Source organism: Oreochromis aureus, linkage group 7 (assembly GCF_013358895.1).
Source record: "Oreochromis aureus strain Israel breed Guangdong linkage group 7, ZZ_aureus, whole genome shotgun sequence".
NCBI classification, from domain to species: domain Eukaryota; kingdom Metazoa; phylum Chordata; class Actinopteri; order Cichliformes; family Cichlidae; genus Oreochromis; species Oreochromis aureus.
In genome coordinates, this window is record NC_052948.1 from 40,598,207 (window position 1) to 40,612,167 (window position 13,961).

A 13,961-nucleotide genomic window follows, 5' to 3' on the forward strand; every position below is an offset into this window, starting at 1 on the left:
AATAATTTCACGAAAATGGGATAAATAAAGTATTTGGGGTATATACGAGTCCAATGGTCAACACAGTTCAACTGTTGAATTTCAAAGTCATCTAAATGTAAAAACAGAATAAGAAGAAATAGAACAAAGCACACGCTAAAGCCCCAGTGGTATTATTAATTGAAATATTTACAGAGCGCTGCAGTGCCTCATCCTGTCTTTGGTTGAGTAGGAGCCAGTTACAGCGTGTGTATATGTGTGTGTTAGAGGGGGTGGATGGGGCTTTCACCAAAATGACCGATTATGTAACACCAGGAAATAAATAAGTAAAGATACAGAGATCACAGTCCCCAAAAAGGAGCATTAGATGAATGGCAGAGGTGGAGGTGGATGACACCACTGTTGCAGATACACGCCCCCCCCGCCTCCACCTTTGTGAGCACGATGAGGACGATGGTGATATCGCCAACCCAACAGTCCTCCCATTGCATTTTTTTGATCAATGAGAGAGAGAGAGAAAGGGGGGAGGGAGAGAGAGAGAGAGAGAAGGGGGTTTGGGTATTTTCAGCCTCACTCTGGCAGCTGTGCAGCTACCCCACGTACATGCTCATATCCGGAGAGAGACAGACAGAGTAGGAGAGAGAAAGAGAGAGAGAGAAAACACTGACTTCCTTCTTTTCTGCTCTGCAGACGCCTGCGTGACCTATCTGCTCCCGGATTTCCCTGCAACTTTTTATTTTTCTTGCGATTTTTATACTGTTTTCATCGTCGCATTCCTCCTTCCTTTGGAATGAACTGTTTTCCTGCCTGCATCGTTTCCATGCCAGCATGGGAACTGCTGTGTCCAAGAGGAAGAATTTAAGAAACGATGCGATTTCTTCTGTGGCAGCAAAAGTTAGGTGAGTGACACTCGGAGCTCTCGGCCTATACCTCAGTGTTATAGTACCCGTAGGAAGTCTTGGCAGGTGTTTTAGCCTTCAGGTGCGAGCGAGACGAAGTTCCCAGGTGTGACAGTTTTGCGTTTTGATGGATTACCACTGCGCTATCCTGGATATAGCCAGTCTGCCTTGTAATGCGCAGAGAGGCTCTTTGCGCTTTTGGTGGTTGCTGATTGTCCCGCGTCTAGCTCGGAACGTGCGCTGGGGCAAATATCCATTTAAGATCTCCCAAAACTAAACCTGTAACCAGAAATAGATTACGTGATTAGGATGGCTTCATGCAATTTCCCCCTATCTGTGTTTTATTTAATGCAAACCTGCCGCAAGATGTTTGCTCCTGGCGCGTCGGAGTGTTTATGGATGTTGTGAATGAAGCATCATTGTATAACCAAAGTCATGCAGAGGCAAAATGGGACTGCCGTGACTCAGAGTGTCCCTGGTACATTTTCTCAGTTTGCCACCTCTTATTATCCGCTATAAAAAATAAAAAAAAATCCTGCTATTTGATTGTTATTTCAGTTTAACCAAAAACTGTCTTTCTGTCTGGCCGCAGAGACTCGAGAAAACAGTACAGCGATGAGGCGGCAGCCTTCACTCCGGGGTGGGCAAATGAGCCAGCTGTCGATTAATCAGTCACGGCAATCGATTCTGTCGTTGGCACTGATCACCTATCACGACCAGTCATTGGGTCAATCACAGAGGGCAGCACGGGAAAACGTCCGTTAATTTTTGCAGGCTGGAAAAACAAGACTCAGACTGTTTGGCACGAGTCCAGCCCGTTAAAACCTATTAGGGACTCAGTCTGAGAGCCGTGCGTGTTTTAAACAGCCAGAACCGCATCCAGCTGTTGCAGCACTACGCAGGGGGAGTAAGGAGGCTGTATCAACGATGATGCCTTCTTCCTCACATCTGCGAGGCTGCAGTTCGCTGGAAAGCACGTGTGCCTGTGTGTTTCATGTGTCCAGGCATCGAGCGCAGACAGGACGCTACAGTCCCACATGAGCTCGGAATACAAAGCAGCTCTCTGCTTCAGAGGGTGCCTCACAGCAGGGCCCAGTGTTTGATTTTTAATTCAGTCCATGAATGACCTTGACTTGTTCAGACTCCAGCGTTCACAGATGTGGGCTGATGTGTTGTTACGTCATTCTCTCAGGGTGTGTGAGCCTTCTTTACATTACACAACCATGCTTTTAGCGATGTGTGCCTTTAGCGCAGTGTGTTTTTGTGTCTGTGTGCTGCCTCAAAACGAGGATGAGAATGTGATCCTCCTGCACGATTAGAAAAATGGACCCAGAGGAGATCCTGAGCAGGTGTTCCACTGTGAGACCCTGTGTGAGGAAGAGAGAGCATGCCCACCGCAGGGCTGCCACTCTTTTTCTCTCTCTCCCCCCCCCCTTTGCATCTACAAAGGGACTGCACAAACTGTTACACGTCTGACTCAACTGGTAGCCCCCCCCCCACACACACACACGCACACACACACCTGCTCCCCTCCTCCTTCACTCACATAAGCACAAACACTCAATTTCAGAGCTTATTTATTTATTTTGACCGATAGAAGAATCCACCTCGCCTCCAGTATATGGGAAACAGAGTTGATTCACATCCAATATTTATCAGCCTTTCACCTGCACATAACCTCATGCATGAGGAAGTGAGAATTTAAAAGAATTTAATAAAAGCGGCCCATTTCCATCTCTCTACTTGCACATGCACACGGTTGCATGGATCCCGTGTGTATCTCTTCATACAGCTTTTCTTTTGTTTGTTTGTTTGCTTGTCTGTTTTTAAGGTTATCTTTTGTGCATTTTGTGCTGATCTTGTATCATGTGCCATGCCAGAATAAGGGAAAGTTAAGCAGCGAGATGCAGATTTGTATCCATGAGTGGGATTTAATACTTTCTCCCACTAAAATCTGTTTATTGTTAATTTATAGCAACATGAAGGAGGGAGACTTTGCTTATACATTTTAAATTACAGCAAATCAGACACGGTAACCTGGAGTTGGAATCAACCATATGGCATGCCTTCATGTTCCTACATGCTGGAAATGATGCTAGTGGTGAGGCTAGGTGCACTAACTGTTTCCTGCAGACCCACCCTTACCTTAAATCAAGTGATGCTGATTCTTTATGGTTTTCAGAACCTTATAGGCAAATGACAATACATCTAAACTAAAGTCTGAGTCATTATCCTTCGCCAACACAGAGTGGAAAAAGTAACTTTAAATATGCTTATTTTTTTCTCTTTCTCCAGCTCTTATACACTCCCCCACACATCTTTCTGAATTATAAATACCCCCCCTTTTCCTTTTACTATTTCCAAACCATCCCAGATGCCAGCCAGTCTATTTTGACTTCATTAAAACATTAAATTCATTAAATGAAACCTCCAGGGGCCTTTAAGGGCCAGGTATAATTGTCAAGCTTACTTAAACAAACATCTAGCAAACCCACACACATAATTATTTATTGTTTTTCATCCTTCCTTGCATACAGCATCAGTCTGATGGAAGAATATGAAATGCCATAGACAAGCAGCAAAAGTTCTGGACTTTAACTTCATTAATAACAAGTGTGAGCTTGGTTGACAGTAAGACAATTCCCCACTGCCCCTTTTATTAAAACCAAGAAAAGGATCTTTCTCTAACTTAATTATTTCTTCTTGGTAAAACCTGTCACTCTGCTAGTGCTTTACATTGTTCCCTTTAACTAGGAATGCCTTCCAAAGGACTGGCCAAATTAAAAGGTGACGTGGTGATAACAGAAGGACACCAGAGTAATGACAGATGTTGCAAGGAACCACAATACAAAACATGTACAATATCCAAAATAAAAAAACAAAAGAATCCATTGGCTGTGATACTTAAGTGGAGCTGATAATGTGTAACTATGGCGCAAGCTGTAATGCTTAAAGATCATATGTTATTTTTATGTTATTCATTCCTGACTTATGAACTCATTCGTGATTTTTGGAGAATCACATTGTAATAAAAACCTACAAATTTCAAACACATAGCACCAGAAATCAGTTACAGTTATCCTTAACAAACAATAGATGTTTGCAGTGTGTTTCTTGGCAGTCAGTCCAACAACTGTTAAGACATTTTAGTCTGTACCAAAGTGGTGGACAGACTGGCATTCGTGTCCTCACAGCCATGCCAGTAGCATGGCTAAAAAGAAGAAAAATGTGGTGAGTTTTTATTCTGTTAATAGGTGTGCCTGATTGGAAAGCATGCACGAATATATTTTCCTCAAGTGATCTCTTTTGTCTTGAGATATGAGGAGGCGTTAGAGGTCTGAACGCTACTAAAGAGACACTGGCTTCTTGTACCCGATGCTCGACAGTGCCTGTGTCATCTTGTGCATGCTTACGGATTTCTGTTATGAAACAGGTCACACTCTCCTCTCCAGCAGCTTCGGTGAGGTAGCTAGTGACAGAGAGTGAGGAGGGAAAGAGAGGGGGGGACAGATTACCTCCTATGTACACACCAGAATTCTGCGACACTGAGCGAGGAAGGAAATGCTTTGATCTGTCGATCAGCCTAAGAGGAAGGCTGTGCTGTGGTTCGGCTGAAGGGCAGTGGACAACAGCTTTCACAGAGCTCTGAGAGTGTGGAAAATGGACTGAAAGATGAAAGACCTTTTTTTTTTCTTTTTCCAGACTGATGCAAATGAAACATTGTGTCTTAGTTTGTGGAGGACAGTCAGGTGGCCTGCAGTCACTCTGTTATTGGGGGCCAGCGATGTTACATAACCGTTAGAAATTTATTTTTTTTAATTTAGATTTTATTCAAACGCCATGGAAAGACTGTCTCGCCTCCTAAGTTTTAGAAATCTGATCGTGTTTTGGGCAAAATCATGCTTCATCGTGCTTTTGCTTATGTTTTTCTCATCTGCTATAAATTATGCACTCCGTGTTTTAAATTTATTCTTACTACTTTATTCATACTCATTTGAGTGAAAGAAATCGCTATAATATCTACTGTATCTCGACCTCCTTTCCCTCCTGCTTTGTTCAATTTGTGTAATTTGTTCATTAAATATGCTGAATGATTCACATTTTATTCATTACAGTCTGAATAATCATACGCACTCCAGCAGCGCTGTGTGATTGTTGGTCTGTGACTGCTGTCCCGAATTCCAAATATTGAGGATGAGAACAAAACAACAATGGTCCAGAAGAGTTTTGGTCAAACAATGATTTTGTTGAAGACACGCGCGGGGAGATGAATACTGCAACACAATCAGCATAGGTCTCTGCCCAAACATACACTTCAAAATGCTTTTAATATATCAGGGTTCCGCCCCTTCATGCGTCAATTACAATTAATGCTTCACTGAACAAGCTAAAAAACAGACAGAGAAGTTCCTCTTTTCTCCCCCCCGATGGACTTACAATTTTCTTGATTCGTCTTCTGTCACTTGTTTCTGAGCAAACTCAAATGCAGTTAGAAGCTAAATGAATTCCAGGCCTTTGGCCTAACTATCTTCTATAATCCTTTGTGTTTGTAAGCGTGTAGGCATTACCTTTCTGTTGCTCCAAGTCACTTACACAATATATCGTCAGGCCATCACGCCGAACGAAGCTTAAGACCTTAAATAGACTGAGCACCAACTCTTCATGAGCACATTTGCAATATGTGTGTAAAATGATTATAGCTGCCCCTTTAATAAAAGTTTTAATATAATGCTGGTGGCTTTACTACGCATTTTAATGCAATGTTAATGCTGAAAACTATATGTAGCAGTAAAATATTTTCTTTATTCCCACACTGCCATTCTGTATTTAATATTTCTTAATGAATTAGGCAGCTTAATTTGCTTATTATGAAGGCTACAGGTTACAGGGGAATAGCACCAGAACAAGTTTGTACTGCCAATGGACCTCGAGTGAAAATTGTTCAGTATGGCAATACATTGTAGTAGGAAATTGTGTTTGAGCATGCCTGCTTAATGTCATGCAATCTAGCACAGATTTCAACAGAATTTCCAGAGATTTTGTGAAAGAAAATGCAGTTTTATTTTGAAAAATTTGCCCCATTCTCAATGCTCTGCCTGTTCCAGAGCAGCTTATATTAAAGATTTGGGCTTTGTCATGTGTTTGGGTCCTCTTCTTCTGAGTGAGGAACTCAGGTCTTATCCATCCCATGCTGTGGTGAACCTTTCCTTCAAAACATTTATATTTTTATTTTGGTACACAGCTATTCTTGATCAGTCCTTGTTTGGTGTTGGATGTATTCATGTAAGTGGAAGTTGGAAGAGAGGTGTCGTCAAATTAAACTATTTGTGATTGATAGATTGCAGATAAACGAGATACAAATGGAACCTGCGTGAGCAAGGTTGTTTTTTTTGTGCTCGATGTCTGTTATGAATAAGATGTAAATACACTGTTGGAGGTAATCATATGATTGCTCTTCACGTGATAATCCTGGGACTATTTTATAAGAGCCTTCTAATTTTGTCTTTTTCGCTTAGCAGAAGATGATTTTAGTTGATTTGTGATTATTTATTTACTTGTTTTTTCCCATTTCCATTCAAGTTTCCTCTTAATGTCATGGCTAAATGAGATACCGAAACATAACATAAGCTACTGGTGATGGGTTTTTTTGTTTTTTTGTCTTTTTATTATTATACTTTGTTTTTCTACTGTCACAAGTCAAAATATACAGTGGGAATAAGCTCTCTGTGCCCTCTCTATAAAAAAAGATCAGCGTTAAATATGTGTTAGCGGCTGCAGAAAAACACTGCTGTGTGGGAATCAGTGTCATCATTCAACACCGTATGTGGTTGTGGTGCTTCAGCCTCTAGTGTACTGACATTTTAATCAGGTCCTCAATGCTTGGTTTCCACATGTCCCATAATGCATTGCACCTTTAAGACTGCAATTAACATTCCCATGTCCCTTCAGCCCTCAATATGTGCAACAAGTTCCTCAACAGGTTCTCATCACCCCAGCTGTGTGTGTGTGTGTGCGTGTGTGTGTGCGCGTGCTACCCTGCATGTGTGTTCTGTGAGTTTATAGGAAACACAATTCAATTAGTGCATCTGAGAGGAGGATTTGATTAAGAGGCATTAAGAGTAAGGAATCTGTTTCCTTGGCAGCCGATTGCTTACGGTGGATGGAGAGACACCCAGAGGAGACATCAACTCTGATGATATTCAGACCAGTGGGAACACTGCCAGGGGAGACCTTTCAGCCATGGCAGAGTATATGGTCACTGTGTTAAATGATATCAGAATCCACAGAGGGACGAGGCACATTAGATATGGGTCAATAATGGAATGAAATGCTGCATCATTGCTGTAAAGAACTGTAAGCCAGTTCTTTAATCCTGTAGGTCCGTAGGGATCCATTTTATAGCCCTGCAGATAAAGGTCAGGTTTACCACTTAAATATGAGAAAGAACACAATTGAAGGAAATTGTTTTGGTTAATGATCACAGATTTATTTTCTTCTATTTATCATCTTTGTTTTGTAATTTTGTAGCTTGTATTAATTTAACCCTTCATATCGATGTCATTTCAAGATGGAAAAATGAGAAAAGCCATTTTATTAAAGAACAAAGCACATAAGAAGTGTAAGAAGGTAACGGATATCTCTGAATATTTATTTTATCCTTTAAAGCATTAAATAAATCTCATTAAAAAGCTAGCATTATGTTTCTAAACGATTAATTGGACCGTCTGAAAACAGTTTATAACAGATATATGAAGACTCAGAAGTAGAGGACCCAAACACATGACAAAGTACCCACAGTAAAAGCTCGAAATCCAAATCTTTAATATAAGCTTAGATCAGAAAAAAATGTCAGCAAAAAAAAAAAAAAAATAGAAACAGTGGAAACAAGAGGAATGCTAACTGGAGAACACTTAGTAACTACAGTAAGGGCAAAGTGATCTGGCAAGCAAGAAAGAGAAGCTGTGGTGTAGATAGTATACACAGGTGAGTAATTGGCTGATTGAGAACATGTATTTGGGAAAAACTCCCTAAGGATGGTAGTAATATCCAAAAGTCTGGGCCACCCCTCATTTTTTTTATATTTTGTTTCCAGGGAGCCAGACTTTTTCTGAATCCACAAAAATGGCAAGGATAACACGTGTGACGGGCATAAAATAATATTTTTGAATCAGCAAGGTGATTCCCAATGAGCTCTTAGCTGAAAACTTGGGATTTCTCAGCATGGTGTGCAGTGTGTCCTTAACAGGAAACTGGAAGAATGTTGGTTAAAAGAAAAAGTGATAGGCCTAAAAAATACTACCCACTGTTCATCTGTATCTGACTGTCAGATACAGATTAATAGCATCTGAGAGTCATGTCCTCAAGAAGTAGGAAACAATCCAGCAACACCTGACACTGGACCTGAGTAATGCATCTGTCGCTGTAGCTAATCCAGATATTGTTCATTGAAGCCTCATCAGAAATGGTCTAGATGCAAGGATACCTCTCTCCAGAAGCTAATCTTAAGGAAGGGAAACAGGGAGGAAAGGCTTAGGTATGCTGGGTTACACAAGAACTGGACTAAATCAGTGGCAACTGATGTTATAGTCAATCCAAATTTGGGATTTCTGAATCAAATTATCATCAAAATGTACAGAGGACGTCAGGAGAGAGGTACAACAGTCAGTGATACTGGAGATATTGTCAAAATTAAGTGATCCACCATGAAATACCTTCTAGAAAGCATCTGATTGCCAAAGACTACATTTTTTCTGCATGCCGGTGATCCCAAACACACTGCCAACCCAGTACGATCACATTGACACACTATCAGTCATGGATTGGCCTCCCCAGAGCCCAGACATGAACGTTGTTGAAGCAGTGTAGCGACATTTTCAAAGACAACGAAGCAAGAGGCAGCCAACATCCAAACAAGTGTTTGAAACGTCCTTCAAGAAGCCTGCAGAACTATTCTTCAAGATTGCTTGAAGGAATTAGAAGAAAGGTTGCCTTAGAAAATTCATGCTGTGTTGAAGAATAAAGGTGGTCATACGAAATATTGACTTTCAAGCTCATTAGCGCTGTACAGACTCAATTTTTGTCTTGTATACTGTATTTCCATGTATGCTTGCACATGTTTTAACAAGTTTCTGCACCTTTTTCCCATTTTCCTAGTAAAATATAAAAAACTAGGGGTGGCTCAAGAGTTTTGCACTGCACTCTAATGTAACACTGTTTTTGCAAGTGTTACATTAGAGATTACAAAAACGCTCTCTGTTCCACACAATCTGTTTATTTAATTATATTACTGAAATACAGCCAGTTACTTGGAAGAGTGTGGATTGCTTGTTTGGCACATATCCAAGAGTGAGTGGACATTTTAACTATTGACAGGAGGAACCGAAGCAGAACAAAATTTGACTGACAGCCTTCATCACGTAGGTGTAAGTGCACCCTGAACAAAAAGAAACAAGCCGAGAAAAAAAAAGAGTCAAACAAGTGGATAACGTAGGTCTAATATAGGCAGTAATGCTCCTCCAGCTGCACCCATTAGTAAGTGATTACACATTGTTCTCTCTAGATCCATGAAAAGTGCTGAGGTGTATCTTCCTGTTGTTGAGAGTCCTTTTATGTGCCTGAAGTGGTTAGTGGAGTTTCTGACAAAATGTATTCAAGAAGTGGAGTGTGTGTAAGTGGTGTGTGACTCATTCATCTGGTGTAATAAGTACACTACACACGGCCTGCTTAGTTCTAGACACAAAGTACAAAAAAAATGCTCAGATTCACTCTGACTTGCTCACTCAGAAGGAACTGAAAAGATGACCAGATAATATGCAGCAGCTTAAGGTTTCATGTTGTACCCACAGAAGTTTACATAACAGGAATATAGCTGCTCTTGGAGTTGTGTCCTTTTTAATTCAGAAAATGGCCCCAAAAAGTCCTTACAACAGCCTGCCTAATTACGAGGCTTCTCTGTTAGAGCAGGAAAAAAAACCCAAGTCATTAAGGGTGCACATGAAAGAGATTTTGATGAATGGATCAGCAAAATGTCAGACCTTAACAAAGGAGATTACTGTTTGCCTGTCATTCCCTACGTAATGTTACAGGAACCATGACAACAAATGTCCCCTTTTCTCACCAAAGTAGTAATTTTAACCCAAACCAACATGTTTAAACAATCAAGCTAAGTATTTATTTTTAGTGCAGTTGCATTATGAAAAAGATTTATTGTTCTACTGAACAGAAGAATTGAATAATGAGATCAGAATACTGGTGGGGTGCAAACAAGGCGATTTAGTCGTTTACAATTGAGGACAGCTGAAGACAGGAGTTGGTGTCGTGTTCAAGGATGCATCATCATCTTATTAAACATAATTTGACCTTTGAAATTGCGGTTTCCAACATAAAGAATAAGCTTTTTTTCCTCATCTTTCAAACAACATGAACAACAAGTACTTAAAGAGATGAAAATATTGAACAGACACAAAAGAATGGCCCATTAGTCCAGGCGATACTGCATTTTCAGGTATCTAGATTCAGTGTATGACAGCCAGTCATAGCTGAGTGACTGGGAGTTCACACTTGCCCGTGCAAACAGCGGCACGTGCCAAAAATAACGTCACGACTTCTGACAGGTGCTGCTTTCTGGTGTCATTTCGGCTTGCAGTGTGCCCCTTGATTTCTCTAGCCTGGTGTGAGGGGGCAGCCACACGGCCTGATTGGTGACATGATTGTATGAGTGGGTCAATCTTTGTAGCCGCTTCGGTGATACAATAGTGCAGGAGCACAGAGATTAGCAGGTGGTACTGAGAGAAATACTGCAACAGGCTGAAAATATAAGAGATTCAGTAGAAAACTTTGAAGAAAATCTCTGCGATCGCTTTGATTTCTGTTTCAATTTTTGCTATTCCCACCTCAGTAATGGTTTCTTTCTCTGAGGTGCCAATCAATGGTTACAGGGCTGTCTTGGTGTGATAATTTGGACAAACAATTGCCAGTGCATGAACCATAATCGCAGCTTAAAGTACCAAACGGTGATGTGCACAATCATAAGTATGCAAGACATGATTGATGCAACAGGGGAAACAGACACAAGTGATGCTTTTTGCTTACTTTTCAGCATTGCATCTCACCAAGCAGGCAACAACATAGCAGGATGTCAACCGTTTTCATATTGTTGTCTGCTAAGCTGCAGAGTCAATGAAAACAGATGCTCTGATGCTTACCTTAAGCATCTGTACTAATAAACAGTAGCGTACTAAATTAATTACTGTTCTAAAAATGGCAAACAGCGTTAGTGGCAAGACAATTGTTGAAATTTAAAGAGTTTTATTGTAAATACACTGATGTCATTGTTTCATGACTTTTCAGCTACTGTGTGTGATTTGCAAACTAATTAGATGCTTACCATGAAGCTGTGATGCATACTTTGCTACATGTGCTCCAGACAGCACTGACAGTGAAATGTGACGGCACCGTTTTTAAATCAAGTCAAGCCTCATTTTCTGAATCATGTTTTGTAAATGCAAGTAAATGCATAGTTATGTGGCCATATATTAGATAGCATATGGTTTACATGTTTTGGCAAACCAAAAGTTGCTGGTTCATTTCCACTCAGAGGCACAATAAACCAGGAAGGACACCTAGAATTAAAAACAAATGAACTGCCAAATGAAACATTTAGTTTCTTAATAATATATAATATCTCCTGCAAAACTGATATAATGGGCCAATTCACAAACATTGTCTTGCCGGACACAAATTTCTACTTGACCTCTCGGGTTTAAGGTCACCTCAAGCAGTCCATCACTGTCAGACAAGTTAATCTGATTGGAGTCAGTCCAGGACACTGGATTGAACCCGTGCCATCCTTGCTACTTTGCTTTCATTGCATGCTTAAGCTGCCCCTTAAGAAATGAAATCACACTAAAGATGTTTAGTTTTTTGGGTGCACCTTCAAACTGAGTCTGCCATCATTTTTCATCTTTCAGTCTCTCACAGTCCTATCTGTGCTTTCTATCCACCTCTCTTTCCTCAGGTTTAACCCTCCTTTCATTTTTAATATGGTCAAATTTTTCCACACTGCTCTTCCTCTCGGCTGCAATCACTTCCCTGCTCCTCAGAATCTCCCCTCCCTAACTTGTTTCTTTCCCCAAACCCCGGTCACATGGCTGAGAGCATGCAGGACGAATTTCATATCTAACTGTCAAGCTCTTCCTTTCCCTTTCCTTCATCATTTTTCACTGGAGACTATTTATCAGTTGCTACCTCACTGCCCCCATGCTGTGCTCACGTATCACATATGAAGCTGGTGCAAAAACGTGAATATAAGACGGCGCTGTACAGAGAAAGGTTTTGTATAGTGGATGATTGAGAGACGTTCTGCTCTATCCATTTCCAGCTCTGTTTCCTCTCATGTATAATGGATGATGCGTGCCTCTTGCACCATTGTTTGCCGATTCTAATCAGAGTGCCCAGCCTGTTGAATTATAAAACAGGTGGGCCAAATGAAAATGTATCAGAGGTTCTGAGGGACACCTGCTGATTAAAGTATAGACTACATTTACCACAAGTGTCCTTAATTGTGATTGTTGTTACTGCAGGCACACACAAACAAAAACATTTCTTTTTCTTAATGCCCTTAAGTACTGTTAGACGCACATGTCTGTATGCAAGCACATGCACACGGAGCTTTATGCCCATTACAACTGAAGAAGTCGGGGATTTCTGAGAAGAAGTTGCAGTAGCAGAACTGCAGCGGCATGGTGAGCTATTTTTAGAAATGTAGTGAAAGGAGCTGGTTGGTGTCACAGCACGTGCAGAGCCTTAGTCCTCAACAACACCCCCAAACTCTCAAAGGTTTGGTTTACATTAGCTGCAGTTTTAACCATTGACAGTAAACAGTGTAGAAGCCAAAAGACTCTGCGGTCACAGAAGAAACATTTAAAATTACCGGTTAATTTGTTTTGTGTGCAGCTTTTGTTTTGCAGTAAAAACTTGTTGAACTGAGGTCTCAGTGCTAGAGCTTATCCCAGCTGTCATAGTGCAGACGGGCACGTGGCACAGGGAGAACATGGAAACTACAAACAGCTGGATTCAAACACAGTGCTAACAACCGCACCACCTTTCTGCAAACCGCGCGCCAGGAAAGGCCTGGGTCAGAGGCATACACATACTACTGAGCCCTCATCAAGCTGAGAAAAAGTTCACGCTCCAAAATTTTTTAGCAGTGAACAATACAAAAAACATCTAGTGTGAATTTAATTGAGATAAAGATCAGCACTACAGCATCTGCAAACTCTTATCATATAAATTACCTGACCCTGAGACAGCCCTTAGTTATGCTGCAATAGGCCTAGGCTGCTGGAGGTTACCCATGATGCACTGACTGTTTCTTCTTCAGTTAACTCTTTTCAGTCTCTGTGTGTTTATACACCACTCTACATTAAATTAAAACGAGTTATTATTCATCTCTGGCTGTCTTCCACAGCGTGACCTAGTCCTGTCTTCCTCCCCTCACCACCCCTGAGCCTGGTTCTGCTGGAGGTTTCTTCCTGTTAAAAGGGAGTTTTTCCTTCCCACTGTCGCCAAAGCGCCTGGTCACAGGGGGTCATATGATTGTTGGGCTTTTCTCTGTTTTCTTTGTATTATTGTAGGGTCTTTACCTTACAATATAAAACAACTTGAGGCAACTGTTGTTGTGATTTGGCATTATATAAATAAAACTGAACTGAATTTTTTTTTTTAAATTGTTAGTTATTATTAATCTCTGACTCTCTTCCACAGTGTGTGGAAGCCCGAGTTTTGTTCCTGTTAAAGGGGACTTTTTGCTTCCCACTATCACCAAGTGCTTGCTCTGATTGTTATACCTAAACAGTATAAAGTGCTTTGATGTTGAATTAAATTGAATTGAATTTACTTCAAATTTAAATTTACTTTTGGTCCATGCTCACCTTCAGTGGCTGAATGTCACATTAATAGGGGCTGCCTCCAATATTCTTATATCATAAGATAAATATATGAAATAATGATGATATAATATATTTAAACATTTATCAGATTAACACTCAGGAACTTATGCATTTCCAAATAGTGTACTACTTA

At 40.7% G+C, this 13,961-nt stretch overlaps 1 protein-coding gene across 4 annotated transcripts in view; it reads left to right on the top strand.

Moving 5' to 3' along the window:
* Window positions 1-436: 436 nt before the first annotated feature.
* The window catches only part of LOC116335168 (NMDA receptor synaptonuclear signaling and neuronal migration factor), a 47,369-nt gene continuing 33,844 nt past the window's right edge, over window positions 437-13,961 (top strand). For all 4 annotated transcript variants that reach the window (XM_031758779.2, XM_031758780.2, XM_031758782.2 and 1 more), the window contains exon 1: window positions 437-878. In XM_031758779.2, the coding sequence (XP_031614639.1) occupies window positions 808-878 (71 nt within the window). In that variant the 5' untranslated portion in view covers window positions 437-807. The remainder of the gene's footprint in view (window positions 879-13,961) is intronic.